Source organism: Tachysurus fulvidraco, chromosome 12, assembly GCF_022655615.1.
Source record: "Tachysurus fulvidraco isolate hzauxx_2018 chromosome 12, HZAU_PFXX_2.0, whole genome shotgun sequence".
NCBI classification, from domain to species: domain Eukaryota; kingdom Metazoa; phylum Chordata; class Actinopteri; order Siluriformes; family Bagridae; genus Tachysurus; species Tachysurus fulvidraco.
The window spans coordinates 11,359,246-11,378,510 of record NC_062529.1 but is presented as its reverse complement, the minus strand read 5'-3'; the positions used below and the strand labels follow the sequence as shown (position 1 = coordinate 11,378,510).

Here is a 19,265-nt window from a genome sequence, read left to right as displayed (position 1 = left end):
TCACCAAATTGTTGCATTCCTCCTTTGAGATGCTTTGTGATTAACCTGCAGCTTCTTTCAGTTGTTCATTTCAGGGGTTTCTCCCTTTAGTCTCCTCTAAAGGAGGTAAAATGCTTAGTTGGGTTTAGGTGTAGTTAGTGTCTTGAACAAACTAAAACACCTTTTCCCTAAAGAAGTCCTTTGTTGGTGGTGTGTTTTGCCATTGTCTTGCTCCATGATGAAGTTCCTCCCAATTAGATAGGATGTTCATTCAGCTGCTAGCATCATGAGTTATGTCATCAATAAATATTAGTGAGCCTGTTAAAGATGCAGCCAAGCAATGACACGAAACCACCATGTTTTACAGATGATCTCATATGTTTGGGATCATGAGCGATCTTATGAGTCTTACTGCTGATGAGTGGTTTGCATCTTGTGCTATGACCTCTACATTTCTGCTCAAGTCCCATAGAACAGTGAGGCGGCATCAGGTTTATTAATTTTATTTTAAAATGTAAAAATAAAATACTGAGATGATGTCATATTAGCCACCAGACAGATGTTTATTTTTGATATGTTTGTACACTGAAGCCCAGGTGATACACTGTTACAAGGTAAAAAAAATGTAAATGCACAAGACAAGAAGTTCAAGAAATACACTGTACAACATAAAAATATATACTTTTCATAATTTTTGGAACAATCTGTACAACTTTTTAAAAATGTATTTACAGACACTTAATGCATTGTCAGGAAGATAATTTACAGTGGACGAAGTAAAAAATGGAAGTGCTTTTGACTGCTTTTCACCATGCACGGTCATCAGAGAATGGGCTCCACCTTTACTGTGCAAGAGCAGCTGCTCAGCAACGTGCAGCAGGACTTGCCAAAAGGCTCAGGATGGATGAAAGGCAATGCAGCTTTTGCTTAACCAATTCGGGTAACTTCTCATTCTCCTTGTACCTGAGATGGATTAATCAGGGTAAGAGATAAAAAAAAAAAAAAAGTCAGGTATAAGCAATGCTTTTTTATATTATTATTAATATGTTTTTTATAGATGTGCTTTACCGGGTCATGTGTCCTTCAGGAGAGGTAAATGTGATGCACGAGACTCCTGCCTGGACCATCAGTTGGGATCCATCATTAAACTGAACCCATACTTCTCCACTTGTTAGCTAAAAATCAAATAATTTGAAATGATAACTTTTTTTTATTTTAAATAACCACTTAAAGCTATGGAGTGATAATGATCTATTTTAGACAAATGGTGTTCTGTGCTTCTTTATGACTAATGAGACACATCAAGAGCAATATCTTACCTGAGAGGCCCAGCCGATGTCAGGGACAAAGATGGACTTGAGCACTTTTCCTGCACTGATGCTACATCCATCTTTTGCTGACAGCGGCGAGCCGCCTTTAGCCAAACTGGTTGTTGTAAAATCAGACCCACTGTAGGAAATCATCTAGTTATGTAAAAAAAAAAAAGATCAAGTATATTACTTGCCGTTTCGAACATACACACAAATGCATCATGAACATACGATGAACATGTGTCTTACAGAAGGGGTGATGTGGGGTTGGTGAGGTGGACTCAGGCACACCTGTGCAACCTCAACAGGAGCTGTAGGAGCCTGATCAGAGGCACGCTGGTCCACTGGGCAGGAGGCGGCAGAGTTAGTGGGCCTCCTGACAATCACACGTGAAACAAATATATCCAAGGGTGAGACTTAAACTACAGAAGGGACACTAAAATACAGTGGTCCTTCTTGACAGGAAATGCAAATGACATAGAAAAAAATACGCATCTTGGAGTATGACAAGGACTGAAGACTGACCTGCCAATAGTAATGGGGAAGAATGGAGTGGCTCCAGCACTACTCTGCTCCTCAGCACTAATGGCAGCCTCCAGAGACAGACACATCCTGTGCCCCTGTCACAAAGACCAGCATACCAGACTTACTCTACAGCTACTGTGGTGTTTAAATCCTATCTACTGTGGACCTTATAATATTTAATGACCTAAAATCAATAAGGATTAAGTATTTAGCAGAGCAGTACCTCATCTGTGAGCTCCATGTAGCGTCTGCACTCAGGGCTTACGCTGCCACTCAAACCGACATCACCTTTAACTGTGTATGACTTGCCACTTTTCTCAACCACTCGCACCTGATCATTTGTCTTATGGGTTTTTGCCCCTAAAAAGGAGAAGAAATAATGAGGACAGAGTAGACACAGAGACTCATAATCATAAATAAAATTGTCAAACTAGTCTTCTTTAATTGAGACAAAAGTTGACATAAGGTTAAATTGCACATGTATAATAAAGGTCTTATTAAAACTCTTTGTTTTATAATGTTTATAAATATATATGTACAGTTGTGCTCAAAATTGTGATCAAAAAAAGAAAATATGAGTGAGAAGGCAAAACAAATTAATTTTATTTCTTATAGGACTCATAAGACATAACAGGATAGAACAATCAAACAAAATATAACAAAAAAGAAAATAAGGAAATAATTCCTGTCCAAAAATTTTAATACCTTTAATTCTTAATATCATGTATTGCCCCCTTTAGCGTCAATCATGGCACGCAGTCTTTTGTAATAATTGTGCATGAGGTCCTAAATTCTCTTAGGTGGTTTAGCCTCAGTCTTCTTGGAAAAAAAAAATCCTCCAGTTCCTGTAATTTTTTTTAGTTGTTTTGCACAAATTGCACTTTTGAGATCTCCCTAAAATGGCTCAATAATATTGAGGTCAGGAGACTGTGATGGTCACTCCAGAACCTTCACCTTTTTCTGCTGTAGCCATTGGAGGGTCAACCTTGCCGTGTGCTTTGTATCATTGTCATGTTGGAACATCCAAAAGCATCCTGTACACAGCTTTCATGCTGTAGAATGCACATTGTCTGCCAGTATTTTCTGTCAAAAAACTTGTCATCAGTTTTTACAAAATTCCCTTTGCCACCCAAGCTCACACAGCCCCAAAACATGAGATCCACCATCATGCTTTACAGTAGGGATAGTGTAATTTTCATTGTAAGCCTTGTTGACTCCTCTCCAAAAATAGTGTTTATGGCTATAATGTTCAATTTTGGTCTCATCATTTTAAATGCTATAGAATCTGTGAGGCTTCTCTAGTTGCTGTCTGGCATACTGAAAATGGGCCTTTTTGTGGCATGGGCGCAGTAACGGCTTTCACCTGGCAAAAGGTCATTTGTGTTCAAGTACCTCCTTATTGTGCTTCTTGAAACAACACCACTTTTTTACAGAGCAGCCTGTATTCCTCTTGTTTGTGGGTTTTTACCTCTTATTTTCCACCTCTTTATCAGAGTTTGTACAGTACTGACTGGCATTTTCAAGTGTTAAGATATCTTTTTTAATCCATTTCCTGCTTTATAAGTTCAAATACATTATTACACAGGTCCATTGGCAGTTTTGCAGTTTTTTGTCTTCCCCATGGTGCAGTATCCAGCCAATCAGTGCATCACCTCATGAGCTGAGAAACTCACTGACTATTTATACACAGACACTAATTACAACTACAATGAGTCACAGGTTTGGAAACTTTCCATTAATAGCCATTTAAACCTCTAGGTGTCAACCTGTAAGTTTAAAATGTGGCCAAACATTAAAAACATTTGATCAGGGTTGTTTAGGTGATTTCAGTTATTATTAGGTTTTAAAAAAGGAGTCAAACAACTATGTGATAATTACTGATCACTATCCTTAAATAAGAAAAAAAAATATTTTGCATTATCAGTCAATATTTCAGGGTATGCAAACTTTTGAGCACAACTGTACATGCATGTCATTGATACAGTATTAAAATTAACTACATGTGTAATAAAAGAGTAAAATTTACAATACCCACCATCATAGAAGCACATTTCCAGGTCTGCAGTGGGAGAGTTTTCCATTAACATGCACTTGGCAAACTTGGTGTACAAGGTTACTTTTGGAGTCTTTGATTTCACCAACTGAACAAACTTGGTGGCATACTGATACTTCTTCCAGTACTTCTCTAAATTATAAAACAATTCATACATAAAATAAATTAATTCCTTGTTTATGTGGACATATACTCAGTAGGGGTGTAACGATATTAAAAATCGAACCAAAAAATATTCTCACGCCCCCTGCTGCCCATTGTTGAGGTTGACGCCACTTTACCTTATCTCACAAAACTAATTTTCCTTCCTTGACATTTGATTAAATAGTAACAACTACTAAAAGCTGTACTTTGTTCTAAATATTATGTTTTAAAGTTGCAATATTCTAAATCTGTTAAGACCTAAACAATCCTGTGACAACATAATGCTAAAAAATATCGTAAATGCAGTTGAAGCAGCTGTTTTTTTTTTTACCAATCCAATGTTTTGCACACACTGTTAATCTGGTGTGTGTTTTGGTAATGATGGTGCTTTTGAAGAAAAAATAAAGAAAAAAGACTAAAAACTTGATTGAACATTCCAAAGGTATGTTAAAGTGAGTGGACAAATGACTATTTATATCTGACTAGTCTGCATCGGAGGTATTTTTCATTTTAATTTTACTCACGCTGACTGCACTACAGAGAATTGCGAATCCAATTTATAAGTTAAGAAAGATAAAGTTTAATTATTTATTGGTTGATTGGTTGATTAATTAATTAATTATTAAGTTAAAAGTGAATCTAGTGGTTTTTTTAGCATTGCTAAAATTGCTATGTATCCTGCTCTCACGGTAAACATAAAAGAACCATACCTGGCAAATCTTCATAGCTGCATATGAAAATGTCTTCTGGTGGAGAGGGAGGATGATCGAGCACTGGGAAACCTTTCCCCTGATTGGGCTGGTACACAGTCACCTTTATAGGTAGACAAATCATACTCAAATCACTTTGTATTTTATATAAATGTCTTCTATTATTACTATTGAGAAAAATTTGAGCAAATAAACTAATGAATGAGTGGTTCCTTTACCATGGAGCCATCAGAAGATATCCTCAGTACTTCCTTGACCCTCTCTTGAGCACCTTGGCCTTTTAGAAGCTCCATACACACCTCTCCCGTATGTAAGATACTCACCTAAAGCGGAAACATCTTAGAACATTATGCACATTCAGCCCCAAAATAATTCAGCACAAAATTCCTCCATGCTGGTCCAATAATTCAAAACACTTCCACTAAACCCTTCCAGGAGGATATGTTAATAACCTTAAAGTAAAGTAATCTCACTCACCACAGCATTTTTGGTCTTCTGTCGAATGGGCTTCAGTCTGACTGCACAGAGAGGAGGAAACAGTGGACTCTTCCTTTCCTTTCCTTCATTAGCCTTGCTCTTGCCCAGAGGAGCATTTTGGACATCTACATAGCCCTGAGGTGCTGAGAAGTGGCTCAATCCAAACCCATCATTTCTACAGGGACCAGGGTCACTGTGAGAAGAGGACTGGTGGTATAACTGAGGAGGAAGGCCACTTGTTGTTCTCACTGTTTGTCGTTCACTGCAGGAAGGCAGAGCCCCAACCACCTCCCGCTCGGAATGAAAACTACCACTACTGCTGTAAGTGCTGACATCTGCTGGTCTCTTGAAAGAACCTTACAGTTAAAAAAACAAGTAAAAGAAAGTTTGATAGTCATTGTATTAATTTTATTTAAAAAAAAATTATATGTTGAATATTTTTTATTTTAAAAATAGAAATACCATCTGTGCTGAACCATGGCTGTGCACCAGATTCTGCTGTCTGTAATCTGATTGGATACACCGGAGCAGAAAAGGAGGACCCAGAGCTGAAAGAGGAAAAAAGCTAATTACTTTAATAGTATAATAAGACTTTAATAACCTACATAAATTGCATTATTTATTTTTATATCATTATTGCATATTTGATCATCTTCAACAAAACTTTTGATACTGAACAGATTCAATACGACACAGGATCAAAAATTACAAGATTTATAGCCAATACCAGTTAAACACTTGAACTAATCTCTTACCTTGCAGACTGTTTGACAGGTGGAGAGGGTAGACGTTTATGTTCAGCATAACCAGTGCCATTGTCCTGATAGCTGGAGGTTGGTGGGAAAATGCGACCAGGTCCTGGAAGCACCTCCTCTGAGTGGCACCGCTCTATTCCCGCCTCCTGCCGAGCATGACTATAGCCAGCACCAGAGCGATCAGAGGAATGTGCCCGTCTCAGGTATCGAGAATGAGGCCTTCCACTGACAGGATCTTCAGGACCCCTTAAACTGGATAGTGCACGTGGGCAGTCCTGCTCTCCTTTAAAGCTAGAGCTGGTGGAATGCAGTGACACCATGCGGTTGGGTAAGGCCTGCCCAATCACCTGCCTAGTTTTCCTATGCAGTCGACTGCTGCTGCTGTTGGTACCATTGGACGACGTTGATATTGTTGCTATGCCACTGTCCATGGAGCCTACATCACTACCCCCAGAGTCTTTGTTTGTGGTAGATCCACTCTGTGTCATGAAAGGGTGGTCTAGCACTGCTGACAGGCTGGGCCTCAGAGCAGGGTTTTTCTGCAGCAGCACCCGAATAAGATCCTGGGCTTCAGCTGACACATGAGTGGGCATTTTGTACTCCCCTAAAACCACTTTATTTAGTGTGCGTTTGACAGTGTCTGTGTCAAAGGGGGGCCTGCCCATTAGAAATGCATAGAACATACAGCCCAGAGACCAGACATCTGACTCCAGGCCGTGGGCACTCCGGGTGGCCACCTCGGGAGAGATGTAGTTGGGAGTGCCACACATGGTGAAGTGCTTCTCATTAGGCAGCTTGAGCTGCGTGGCCAAGCCAAAATCAGCAATTTTAATGTTCATGTTACTGGTGAGAAGCAGGTTTGACAGAGTAAGGTCTCTGTGCATAATACCATGAGTGTGCAGATACAGCATGCCCTTTACAATCTGGTGCATGAAGTGTCTCACTGTTGGAAGAGAGTCATTCAGAGGGTAGTAATTCCCAGCCCAGGTTAATGCTTAAAATAATTAAAAAGCAATATCAGACATTTAAACATTCTACCCACCCAGTTAAAAAAAAACAAATAACTACCTTCTTCTTCTGTGAAAGGCTTCTTCCTCTCTTTCAGATAACGGCTCATTTCTCCGTTATGACACATTTCCAGCACCAGATACACATAATTGCTGTCTTCAAAGTAATTGTACAGCTTCAAGAAAGAAATACAACCGGCAGAGTGGTCAACAGAGGTTTAAGAAAAATGAAAAACTAGCAAGCAAAATCTTAGGATTATATATATATTTAAAGGAATCTAATCATTCACAGTATATATATATATATATATATATATATATATATATATATATATATATATATATATATATATATATATATATATATATATTAGTGCACTGTGTTGTGGTGTCAATTGAGCTGTGATTTATCTGTAATTCACAGCTCAACTGACACCACCACAACACAGCACACTAACAAGTCCCTGAGGGGGAACTGTAACTCACCTCCAGTATTGAGGGGTGTTTTAACCGACACTGGATCTCCACCTCGTTAATGACACGTTGCACCATGCCAGCTTTGTGCATGGCTTTCTTATCAATCTGCGGTAACACACGGGTTCAGCGCACAATTACACAGGGCATATGTCGCACATCTGCTCAAAACAAAAACACAAACAAAAAGCAGCAGGGACAATCTTACCATTTTGATGGCTACTTCCAAGCCTGTGTTGACAGATTTGGCTCTGTAGACGCAGGCAAAGGATCCCTTACCGAGCAAGGTGAGAACTTTAAAGTCCTGAAAATCAAAGTTAGATGTGAATGACACTCAGTTCTGACCTGCAGTGTGTGTGAAGGGTTAATAACAAAGAATCCAGTGAAATCCTTCTCTCTACAGAACAAGTCCAACGCGTTTATTTGCCACTACCTCGATCTGAAGATCTTCGGACGACGTGAGGATTTTATCATTTACAGCACATCTTGCGTTGTTAGTTAAATCCAGCATTAAAGACCGAATCGCGTCAAACATCTTTTCTAAAATGTAACAGGTTTTAATATCCTGTCGTGAATGATTTCCGACGTGATCAGTGATCAGGTCCCTCCGTCTGTCTGTGTCTCTGGGTCTCTGTGTGTGTCCTGCTCTGTTAGCGTCCCTGGATACCTGCACCTGACAATGACATTTACTAAACCGACATCACAGTGATCCCGGCTTCATTCCCGCTAATTTACTTTCACAGGACGCCATCGCACGTCTCCTAGCAACAGAACACGTCCCAATTCTCCAAACACAAACCGTCTCCGTAAACACAGGTGATTAAAGCTCGACTTTTTCCACACGTTGCATCTCAGCATGAGCTTCATCTCACAACCTCTCCTCTCGGCACTCACTTCAAACTGCTAGCTCGCTAGCACATACTTATAGCTACTCGAACTAACTCGATTACTCAAAATTACACACAGTAAAAACCGCATTAAACACGGAATAGAGTAACATATTGTATTTTAGTCGGGACCGGATAGCCACACGAGTAAGTATTTTGATTATGTAGCTATATGAACTAGCTTAGCTAACTCCACAACTTACCTCAATTTTATCGCCGATAGAGACGCTCATTTTTACTCCTTTAGGCTCCTCACTCGACAATATTCTTTAGGTACGATAATAAAAATCCTTTTTCATTTCATGGAACTTGGGCCTCTGTCGTCTGAAGTGTTAAAAACACGTTTAAATGTCGTAGTTTTGCTCCGCTGCAAAGTATTTTTCTTTCCTCCATTTTGAAAAGTCCGCCCGTTAGAATTGCGATGACGTAGCGCGACGTCACTGGGTGGGCTAATAGGTCTGCACGCGCCTACTTTAACCTGCTATAAAAGTCTCATTAACATTTAGAGATGATTTCTCAGTAACCTTTTTCCCCTTAAACTTAAACCCTTGACAAATAATATCAAGGTTTCAGTATCATTTTTTTTGTTTTTGTTTTTGTATCCCTTCGTATGGCTTAAATTTAACTGTTTAGTATCTTTTTGTTTTATTGTACTACACATAAGAAACACATTTTCTGTGTGGTTTGGTTATTATTTCTTACATTAATTACTGAAAATCCTTTTTTTACTTGACTATTTATTTTATTCATACATCAGATGCTACAATCGATTTTTTTAATATAGTAAAATTCTGCATTTGATTTTTTTTAAAAACTTTTTCTTTAGACCCTTACAAGCATTTTATCACCACATATTATGCTTATGATGACCCAACATCAGACTAAATGTTTAATGTGATGGACAGGATTATTATTATTATTATTATTAATAATAATAATAATTCATTCATTTTCTACCGCTTATCCAAACTTCTCAGGTCACGGGGAGCCTGTGCCTATCTCAGGCGTCATTGGGCATCAAGGCAGGATACACCCTGGACGGAGTGCCAACCCATTGCAGGGCACACACACTCTCATTCACTCACGCAATCACACACTACGGATTTTCCAGAGATGCCAATCAACCTTTCATGCATGTCTTTGGACCAGGGGAGGAAACCAGAGTACCCGGAGGAAACCCCAGAGGCACGGGGAGAACATGCAAACTCCACACACACACAAGGCAGAGGTAGGAATCGAACCCCAATCCCTGGAGGTGTGAGGCGAATGTGCTATCCACTAAGCCACCGTGCCCCCTATTTTTATGATTCAGGTTCAGTTTAAATAAAGAACACATTTCTACAAAGGCCAACATAACTTGGTCATAAAGACAGTTTTATTAGATGCCACCATCAAATCCTAGGATTCGATATTGGGAAATAGATGAGGTAAAGGTAAATTGAATAAAGAGCACTCTATCTTCTACTTCTAAATAACAACTTGGAGCTGGAAGAATTGCATCTTCAACACTTGGACTCCTATATGCCCTTACATTTACTGATAAGTTTAACTGAATAATATATTATTTACAAGTCCTAGATAACACACCATTGAATTTTTCAATTTCATATAGAAATATATTCTCTCTCTCTATATTCTATATATATATGTATGTATGAATGTGTGTGTGTGTGTGTGTGTGTGTGTGTGTGTGTGTGTGTGTGTGTGTGTGCGCGATATTAAACCTTAAAGATAATCAAGAAGCAATTTATATTTCCCCAAATATGCTGCTGTGCAATTAAAGTGACCTCTTGACACTACCAAGACTTGGGATTGATTAGCTATCACATTGCCTTAACTTATTCTTGCTGAGTGGCAGCATTCTTTGATTGTTAAGCTAATTCTAATTTATTTGAGTCTATCAATGGATGTGTCAGCCTGGACTTGCTTATAAACGTAATTGTAACATTCAAAGGATGACCTGACTCCAAAATGAAATGAAAAGAACTTAAAACCCAACCATAAATAAGACTTTAACAAGCAAACTACAACCAGCAGAGGTGTGGACAGAGAGACTGGTACTGGCTACAAGTTGGAAGTCAGTTACATGGGTCTGACAGAGTCTTCTATGAGAATGGGATCAGGGCTGAAAATGCAGTTCAGTTAGTTTCCATCTCTCCATGGTTCTTTGTCTGCTGGTTGCCATCAGCTCCATGCCCTACTGTGGGACCGTTGTGAGCTCTGTTATCCTCTGCTGACTCTTCCACTTCGGGTTTAGGTCTGTTTACCACAGGACTGCAAATCTCTTCCATTTCCTGCAGGTAAAAAAAGACATGCAGGATACCGAGTCTATGACTACACAAGGCTTATGATGATTTTTTTTTTTGCACCTGATACAGTTTCACTCACCCGAATCTTCTGTATGATCTCTGCTACTTTTACTGCAGGATCCTGAGCAATGCTGAGTTTACTCTGAGCCAGCATCTTGCTGTTCATCCAGCTCATGACCTCATTCACACTCTTTTCCACAGTGCTCATCTCCTCAGTGCTCAGGTGTTGATAACGTTCATCCTAAATGTCAAATAATATTCCACTGTTATACTTAATACATAATGACACCCATATCTCTAATCACCCATGACAGTAATTAAAGCTAATGGTAAAAAAAAAACCTGACTGCAGAGATTTCTTTTTAAATATGTCATTACCTATTTACATACCAGAACTACAATACCTCACAGTACATACTTGTTGTATATAAATAAAAGATAATAATAATAAAGGGTGTAAATAGATCTACAGAGAGCATAACCTAAACAAGACCGACTTAGCAGGCTATGGATAATTAAAATGATTATCATTGTGAAAGTAATTAGGCCAGTCCCAGCAGTGCAGTGATCTTTAGAAAATTCATTATAAAATGCTTTAAAGGGAAGTGGTAAACTTCTCCCAGAAGAATAATACCATAACAGCTTGTTGGTAATACGTTAGATTCAGGAGCAAAAAAAACAGATTTTCACCTGTCATAAGTTTGAACACAATTGCTCATAAAAGAGTTTTCTGCTATTTTGTAATAATAAGGAAGCTATTACCAACATGAAATCACACATAAACACACGTATGCAGTGAACAAGACAAACTATACTTAATAGCATTCCTGATAATCTGTATGCATTAAGATTACAAACAATCACTTTAGCAATATCAGCTGCTCAGCAGCTTAGCATGGATCTAAGGATGCTTCTTTACCTTTTGCTTATATAATTCCAAGACCTTCAAGAAGAGCTGGATTTTCTTGCCTAGCTCATCGAAAGCTTGTGGTCTTTCTTCTTGCTCCCTGTACCGCTCTTCAATAGGCTCACCAAACCTCTATAACCATACAAAGAAATACAGACATATCTCGACCATCTTGTCAATCAAAACATATTCACTTAATGAAACCACAAGAGAAATATAACTAAATCCAAAACAGAACAGCTTTATTAAAATAATTAAATCTTTTTAAAAACCTATCGAGTTTGAAAACCTACTTTGAGTTCAGACAGTTTATCCAGGTAGACCTCTTTTGACTGGTCTTCTCCTTCTTCATATAGCCAGTTCTCAGTATCATCAAGCACAAGAGTGAGGCTGTTGCTCTCCTGCACATAGCCCAAAAACCAGGGACACAAAAAAGAGAACTTTGCTTTAGCCTCATTTTCATGACGGTGTATTTACTACTATATTACTTTGTAAATATGTTGATCAATTACTCAATAACTGTTTTCTAAGACCTAGAGCCACTGATTATGGATTAAAGAGCTGGTTTCCTCACATCCTCTGTTATGTACTTTTCAAAGATGCCACACTGCTTGTCTCGCAGGTCATACACATACTCCTCCACAGCATTCTTGGCATCATTCCTCTCCTTCTCCAGCTTATCCTGATCTATCATATTCCTCTGAAAATGAGAGTATTAATTACAGTCACAACAATGTAATATGTCCTTGAAAACACAGCACCCATCACTGTAGACACAACTATAATATATAGTACTATCATACTGTAGTATACAATATAATAAGATTTAAATAATACACAAATAATCAAGTACAACCGCTTTATTAATCCTAATAATTTCTAACAATTGTTTATTAGTTCTTATAATTTTGGTTATAAACATTTTGAAAAATTCATTACAACATTATCCATGCTGTGCTTTTTTGACATGGGTCATTAATTATTCCACTAATTCAATAATATTTATTCTCTGAGCTCTAAACGGTACCCGACTATGCAAACCAAACTGTGATTCCAGTGTTGTGTTTTACTCGGGTGAATCAAACTCACTTCCTCTTCCACAAATCTGTTTAGTATCTCCCTGTCCAGCTGCCTGACAGTGCAGGAAAGGATGGGTAACTCAACACTCTTCGCCTTTGATTTAGGTTTGCTTGACCCTGCACTCTGCTCTTGTTTTTCAGGAGACGCACCATCCTTTAAACAAGTCAGATACACATGAACACATCAGCAACCACATAGAACTCTGGGCCATTATAAAACAGCATTTTGTTTATAAGTACCTTAGAATTAGAACCTGGTGCATTCCCCTCTTCATTGGGCTGCTCACCTTGACTGTCTTGATCCACTTGCATTTTAGGCTAAACACACACACACACACACACACACACACACACACACACACACACATCAGTGGCATCTGAACCTGCTCATATACACCTACACACTCGTACACACACATGAATAGCCGAAGGTCTTTAACTATCTACACATGTACAATAAGCTTGAAAGTCAGGTCAAATTCACAATGTCCATCTGTTAAATAGATTTATAACTACAGTATGTTCTGGTATTTTTGCTATATATGTAAAGAAAGATGCTTTATTTTTCCCACCTGCTCTTCTTGCCGGCTTTCATTCTGAACTGTGGGTTCCATCTCCATTTGCATGTCCTCCGCTTCGCCCTTCTGCTTCTCGATCAGAGAGGCACTGGATACACTGAAGATACCATGCACATTTACACGCACTTTCACCTTGATCTTTGAACTGTCTCCATCAGTCTGGGGCAAAACATTCTGGATGGTAAAACGACCTAGAAGATGAAAAAGAAAGAGATTGTTTCAGGTGTCCTGTGCTATCCTACTTTGTGATTATGTGGTGAAGATAGGAAGTTATGAATAGAGATTAAAAAAACAGGTATTCAGTCCCACTGAATAATAAGAAGGAAATCGAGAGAGGACATCATGTGGGAGTGCACGGGCTCTGACACTGGGACTCCACCTCTCTGACCATAGGCAGATTATTTCAGACACATCATCAGTGGTACAGTCGAAAGTGTCTATCTATCATCCAAGAACAGATATTTTTAAAAATCAAAATCAAGATTTCAACCCACTGCAATCCTGCATAAACCTCATAACATATCCCACCTATTGCAGTGTCTGGGTATGGCAAATCTTGTGTAGTGCTGTAAAAGGCTTGCAGATCAAAGGGCTCTTTCTTGTGGAAAGTGATGACTTTGGAGAAAGGTGCTGCATGGTTCTTGCTGTATACTTCACAATCACTATGAAAAGAGAATAGTAACAAAAAGATAAGTAGGACAGTTGCAGAGCCTATATTTGACCACAGGGAAATTTTCACAGTTGTGCCTATTAATGTTACTGTTCATCCATGTCACACAGCTCATAGCACATCATCAGCAGTGACTCATGTGAAACAGTGATGGGTGTAAATGCCTCTGGAGGAAAAACTAAAAGCAGACACTTACATTCACTGTGTCTAATCAAAGTACAAACTATAGAAAAGTACAGCAGGTTTAATAGAATTTTATGTGTAAGGTTTTAACCTTTTCTGTTTATTCTGTTTTGTATTTGAAGGAAAAAGGACATCAGTCCAGTAGGATCTTTCATTTTATACTTGAGAGACCCGAACAAAAATTGTGTGTGTGTGTGTGTGTAATAATTCAACCCCACAACACTCCGACAACACTCCTATGTCAATGGTATAAAAATGCATTGCCCAACCACAAGTTCCTGATATTGATGAATAATTTCCTGATATTGATAGTTTTAGAATAGAGCACTCATTTACCTCCAAAAACTGATCATCCTTATTTTGTTACATTTCACTGACAATACGAAAGAGTCAATTAACTATGATCAAAGTTTTTATTTTAGCATTTAATAACATTTCATCCATATTAATTGCATCACTTCTAGAAATTTCATGTCTGCCCAGCCAACTGTTTCTGTACTAGTTATCTTACAAAGGTTGGAAACCTAGGAGTCTTTCCCAGGAGTCATGGGGCACAGGGGGACACCCTGGGGATGGTGCAGGGCACAGTCACACACACAAAACAGATAATTTAGAGATGCATCACAAGTTATTGAACTAGGAATAAAAACTGGAGTACCCTGAGAAAATCCCTGAAGCACTGAAAGAACAAATAAATTCTACACCCAGTAGGGGCAAACATGCTAACAAGTAAGACACCATGCTCTCAAATCTCATGCCTAGTAATCAATTATTTTTCCAAATTCCTTACCTAACACCCTCATCTGTAGTAGACTTCCAGCGAAGTGTGATTGGGAAGGGAACCACGTCAGTGATAGAAAACTCACGGACCTTAAAGGCTGGAGACAAGATTGCACACTACACATACACACAAACACATACACATACACATACACACACACACACACACATACACACACAAATAATAAACATGTATACATGAGAACTCAATCAGCATATTGTTTTATGTGCCATGATATCTGGAGGAATATTCAAGAGAAGGCAAAAATTTCTACATCATCTGTGTATATAAAAAATTAATCTGACTAATGACACTGTACATGTATGTCCTGCACATTGTCACACTTAGAGACTACAACTTCCATGATCATCTATCTCATTACTTATACTGCAGTCAAGCACCTATCCCTGTTCAAAGTTGCCTTATTATTTATGTTATTTACCTGTGTGTAATCAGTCCCTTTAAATAGCCCAGACTCTATTGATGCTTTGAAAAGTCTCGCTCAGCATTGTACCAGTCATGAGGCAAATTCTTTATCTGTTTGTCTTAATTGGTCTTTGATTGCTAATTATTTCTAGTTAATGCATATTTATTGATCTCCTTTACCAGCTGTGTTTGTTTGCTATACTCTTTAATAAAACCCAAAAAAAACCCACACTTGTGTCCATCTGTCAAATATTTCAGTTTTTCAATTTCAGTTTTGACTGACTCTGTACCTGAAGCGCACATCCTCGTGCCACTGCTTCATCCGCGTTCAGGGTGGTACTGATGTCTTTATAGAAGAACTTAGAGATCCTCTCTTTAATGGCTGGAATCCTAGTAGCACCACCAACTACCTCAATTGCATAGATCTCATCTCTGCTTAGTTCTGCCACAAAGAAGAACCCAGTCACATGTCATGCATATCTATACTGAGAAGCAAAGTTATTTTATTTGTTATTTTTACTTACTTGATTGTTCTACGACAGATCTAAGTGGTGCATCCACTTTCATCAAAAGCTGGACACACAGCTCCTCAAACTGGCCCCTGTCAAATCAGAGCATTTTCATCTGAATATAGAAATACACTCCTAAAACTACACAACACATATTGAAAAGATACTTAACACTGAGTAGAATCGACTCAAAAATACAAATATGTATAAAGACCAAAAAAGACACCTGTTATATATGATCAATTGCTTCTTAATTATGTTGTATGAATCCACTCATTTTGTTGGACATTACCTATTCATCTTCCCTGAAACATCAATGTCATTCATGAAGCACTCAATGTTAAGTGGTAGCTCTGAAGAGTTGGCGCTCATGAGCTTTTTCAGCTTTTCACACTCTTGGAAGAGCCTCAGCAGGGCTCGAGGGTTGTCCTTCACATTTAACTTATAACGGCCCTTAAACTCTTCACAGAAATACTCTACGAGTACTTCATCAAAGTTACGCCCACCCAAATATGGGTCAAATGCTGTGGCTAGCACCTTTGAAAGGGGAAAGGCAGAGCTTATGAGAGATTGTGCAAACAGTTAGATGGGGTATGAAATTTATAATATTCTAAAGCACTTGAAATATATATCAAATACAATTACAAATAACAAACACCATACACAATAAACTCAACAAGCCTGAATGTGCACTGACCTTCAGTTTCCCTTTGTTGAAGGACACAACCGACACTTGATAAGATGAGTGACCAATGTCCACAAACACAACATTACGAGGCCTTTCTTCTGGGTTTGGTAAGTCTTGTTTGTAGATTCCATAAGCTAACGCCACTGCAACAAAAATTAAGTGAGCCATTTCTCAGAGAAATATTACAGGAAAGCAATCTAGAATCCAATATTTAGCCCAAAGTGCAGTTACTTCAGTTTTAATAAATCTTAACCAAGTTCATCAGTTAATATAGGCATCAGTATATTAATATTACACATAACACATAATTCAATCACTGTCTTATCAAACTGCACTTATCAAGTGTATCACTGCTGCTGCTAATACAGCAGGATCTGACAGTGTGCTGTCCTTGGTGCTGAAAATCATGATCGATTACCTTATGGATCATGTTATGTTCAAAATGCTACAACATTCATAATGACCTGCATGACTGAAAAATATTTACAGATATGATTGTATGAGTATCATATCATGTGCAGGGATGTCTATTTTGTACATTGGCCCTGCATGCATTCAACTAATGTACTGTATTTTTCTGATGGAATTGAAAATGCATGTCTTCCTCAAAGACCTGCTGTTGTGTCATTGATCAGTTTCAAGCAGTTCAACCCAGCTATCTGAGAGGCATCAATCACTGATCTTCGTTCTGCATCAGTAAAGAAACTAGGTACCTGTACAAAAAAATGTAAAAAGAGTAAAAACATTCATAAGACTTGTAAATAAATTCTGGATATTATTCTTTGAGGAAAAACGTTGATGTCACTTACAGAAATCACACAGTCCACCACTGGTTTTTTCAGTGCACCCTCAGAGGTCTCTTTCAGCTTAGTGAGCAACATGGCTGTCAACTGTTCAATGGTGAACACCTTATCCTCCTCCAAGTAACGAACCTTAAAAAAAGGCGTTTTTCATGATTGATACAGTAGTGAGTCCATTAAGACATTAAAACAACATGAGAGCACTCTCTGCTCATCTGTTTCAGCAGTGATTTGCATATTCATGGTGTATAGTAATGACAGAACATAGGTGTTGTAGAAACCTTACCCTTATTCCAGTGCTGCCATTGGCAAGCTTGTGAAGACTGTAAGGCAACTTAGATTTTTCACTTTTAACAAAGGGATCATCAAATGCTCGACCATGGAACTTCTTAAAGCCATGGACTGTGTTCTTAAAGTTTGTTATCATCTATAAGAGAAACGCTTTATATATGATATGCTTTATGGTCACAATTCACAAAACCTAGTTGACAAATCAGCTAACAGCTGACAGCCTATTTACCTGACTCTTTGCGGCATTTCCAACGGTTCTGTTTTTAGATGCCAAAGAAATACAAGCCCTGTGGGAAAATAAGACAATTTTTAGATATCACTGAGGTTGCAATCAGCATAGTGGAGCACACAACAGATTCTGTATACCAGGGCCAACAAATCTAACAAGACAACAGTTCAGGACCTGATAGAGAACCTTCAACCTACATTCTTAAACATAGAGTTTTCAGGGTGCTGTAATAGCAACCAGACTATTAATATTTTATCAGGAGCTTGTTGAATACCTGAGAATTAATTCTGTTAAAAGACCACAACTTTCCCCATGGAGGCATGGAGACTGCACATGCTCTCTCAAGGACTGCTTGTCATAAGATAACACAGCAAGCAAAAGAGCGATCAATCAAATGAGTCATGATTCATGAGTATTGATGGACTACAGTGAAGAAGCCAAAGTAATAACAATCTTATCTGACAGAGAGTCACACCAAAGGTAACACAGGTTTAACCTCAAGTCAGGGCGTAGCGTTGGCCCATAAGTCATTGCACTTGCTACAATTCAATTAGAGTTTCAACTATTCTACCTTTCTCATACAAGACAGGACATTGTATCCTGTACCAAACGAGAATGCCCAAACAAATGGGCGGATTTCCAGGTCAACAAAAAACACTGCGTAACAAACTACAGCATCATTTCACAAGTACTTACGGAGTGCATCTGTCACTGTATTCATTTGCAATGGTTTCAATACCGCCGCTCCTGGCAACGGCGATGTAACAGTTCTGAAAACCCACATCAAATCCTACTACAGACATATTCAAGCTTTATTTTCTCTTATCAATTCCAAATCCTCTCTTTTATACTTTGAATGAGAATAACGTACCACCGTTATTCTAATATAAGAGACTATATCTACCGTGCGTTTACTATCAAGCTAGGAGTCACTAGCTATTATGTAAGCTAAGCTTTAGCCAACCTTCTCTAGACTAATCCTAAAGCAGGACGGTTCTACTGCATTCTCGCAGCCTGCTCTGATGCGCTCCACCGGTAAAACTGCGCACTGGAATAAGATGTTGCCCCGCCCCCTGCGCTTTGTGATTGGCTACCTGACATAGAATAGCATCTCGATTGGTGCAGCCGGAGCCATAAGGAGGAAAAATCTAGAAGCTCGCAAGGCAGGCAAGCAACCTGTATCACCTGACAGGGCAACTGAAAAACCAATGAAAGACGCCAAAACTGCCAAAGGGCAAACCACCACCAATAATAATAATAATAATAATAATAATAATAATAATAATAATAATAATAATAGAGAATTGTTAAATAATAACAATAATAATGGTAACAAGAAAAATATATTATTATTATTATAATTGATAAACAATAATAATTTTGCACATTCTCTAAAAAAGTATCATAGTGAGTAACTTTTTTATAATTGTTCCTTAGCATTAATTTAGGAACCTATGGTTTTAGAAAGTATACTAACATCCAATAGTCCCTTGG

At 38.3% G+C, this 19,265-nt stretch overlaps 2 protein-coding genes across 3 annotated transcripts; both read right to left on the bottom strand.

Moving 5' to 3' along the window:
* Positions 1-518: 518 nt before the first annotated feature.
* Positions 519-8,773, bottom strand: plk4 (polo-like kinase 4 (Drosophila)). Of its 2 annotated transcripts, none has more exons than XM_047821340.1 (16): positions 8,525-8,773; positions 7,643-7,738; positions 7,447-7,542; positions 7,022-7,136; positions 5,954-6,896; positions 5,661-5,746; positions 5,199-5,554; positions 4,940-5,044; positions 4,722-4,824; positions 3,850-3,999; positions 2,038-2,174; positions 1,815-1,909; positions 1,581-1,665; positions 1,299-1,442; positions 1,048-1,154; positions 519-942 (listed from the first exon to the last, which is right to left on the bottom strand). In XM_047821340.1, the coding sequence occupies exons 1-16, from the start codon at positions 8,552-8,554 to the stop codon at positions 843-845; spliced, it is 2,748 nt and encodes a 915-aa protein (XP_047677296.1). In that variant the 5' UTR covers positions 8,555-8,773; the 3' UTR covers positions 519-842. The 2 variants fall into 2 exon arrangements, with proteins under 2 accessions (XP_047677296.1, XP_027028060.1); XM_027172259.2 differs by having other exon boundaries at positions 1,539-1,665; positions 8,525-8,771.
* Positions 8,774-9,968: 1,195 nt separating this feature from the next.
* Positions 9,969-18,817, bottom strand: hspa4l (heat shock protein 4 like). Its single transcript, XM_027171966.2, has 19 exons — positions 18,468-18,817; positions 17,772-17,829; positions 17,538-17,678; positions 17,261-17,383; positions 17,065-17,164; positions 16,461-16,594; positions 16,056-16,300; positions 15,779-15,855; positions 15,545-15,696; positions 14,838-14,944; positions 13,723-13,856; positions 13,189-13,385; positions 12,857-12,934; positions 12,627-12,770; positions 12,112-12,237; positions 11,831-11,938; positions 11,550-11,669; positions 10,710-10,871; positions 9,969-10,615 (listed from the first exon to the last, which is right to left on the bottom strand). The coding sequence occupies exons 1-19, from the start codon at positions 18,572-18,574 to the stop codon at positions 10,460-10,462; spliced, it is 2,469 nt and encodes an 822-aa protein (XP_027027767.2). The 5' UTR covers positions 18,575-18,817; the 3' UTR covers positions 9,969-10,459.
* Positions 18,818-19,265: the final 448 nt, after the last annotated feature.

What these genes read in the sequence shown, in the direction of transcription:
- plk4 (XM_027172259.2), bottom strand. Translation starts at nt 8,554, where the DNA reads ATGAGCGTCTCTATCGGCGATAAAATTGAG. An exon ending in TGGAAGTAGCCATCAAAATG is followed by an intron (nt 7,543 to 7,642) that starts GTAAGATTGTCC and finishes GTGTTACCGCAG; the next exon opens with ATTGATAAGAAAGCCATGCA. An exon ending in AACCCCACATCACCCCTTCT is followed by an intron (nt 1,443 to 1,538) that starts GTAAGACACATG and finishes TTACATAACTAG; the next exon opens with ATGATTTCCTACAGTGGGTC.
- hspa4l (XM_027171966.2), bottom strand. Translation starts at nt 18,574, where the DNA reads ATGTCTGTAGTAGGATTTGATGTGGGTTTTCAGAACTGTTACATCGCC. An exon ending in ATCTGTCGTAGAACAATCAA is followed by an intron (nt 15,697 to 15,778) that starts GTAAGTAAAAAT and finishes TCTTTGTGGCAG; the next exon opens with AACTAAGCAGAGATGAGATC. An exon ending in ACAGATTTGTGGAAGAGGAA is followed by an intron (nt 12,238 to 12,626) that starts GTGAGTTTGATT and finishes TCTCATTTTCAG; the next exon opens with AGGAATATGATAGATCAGGA.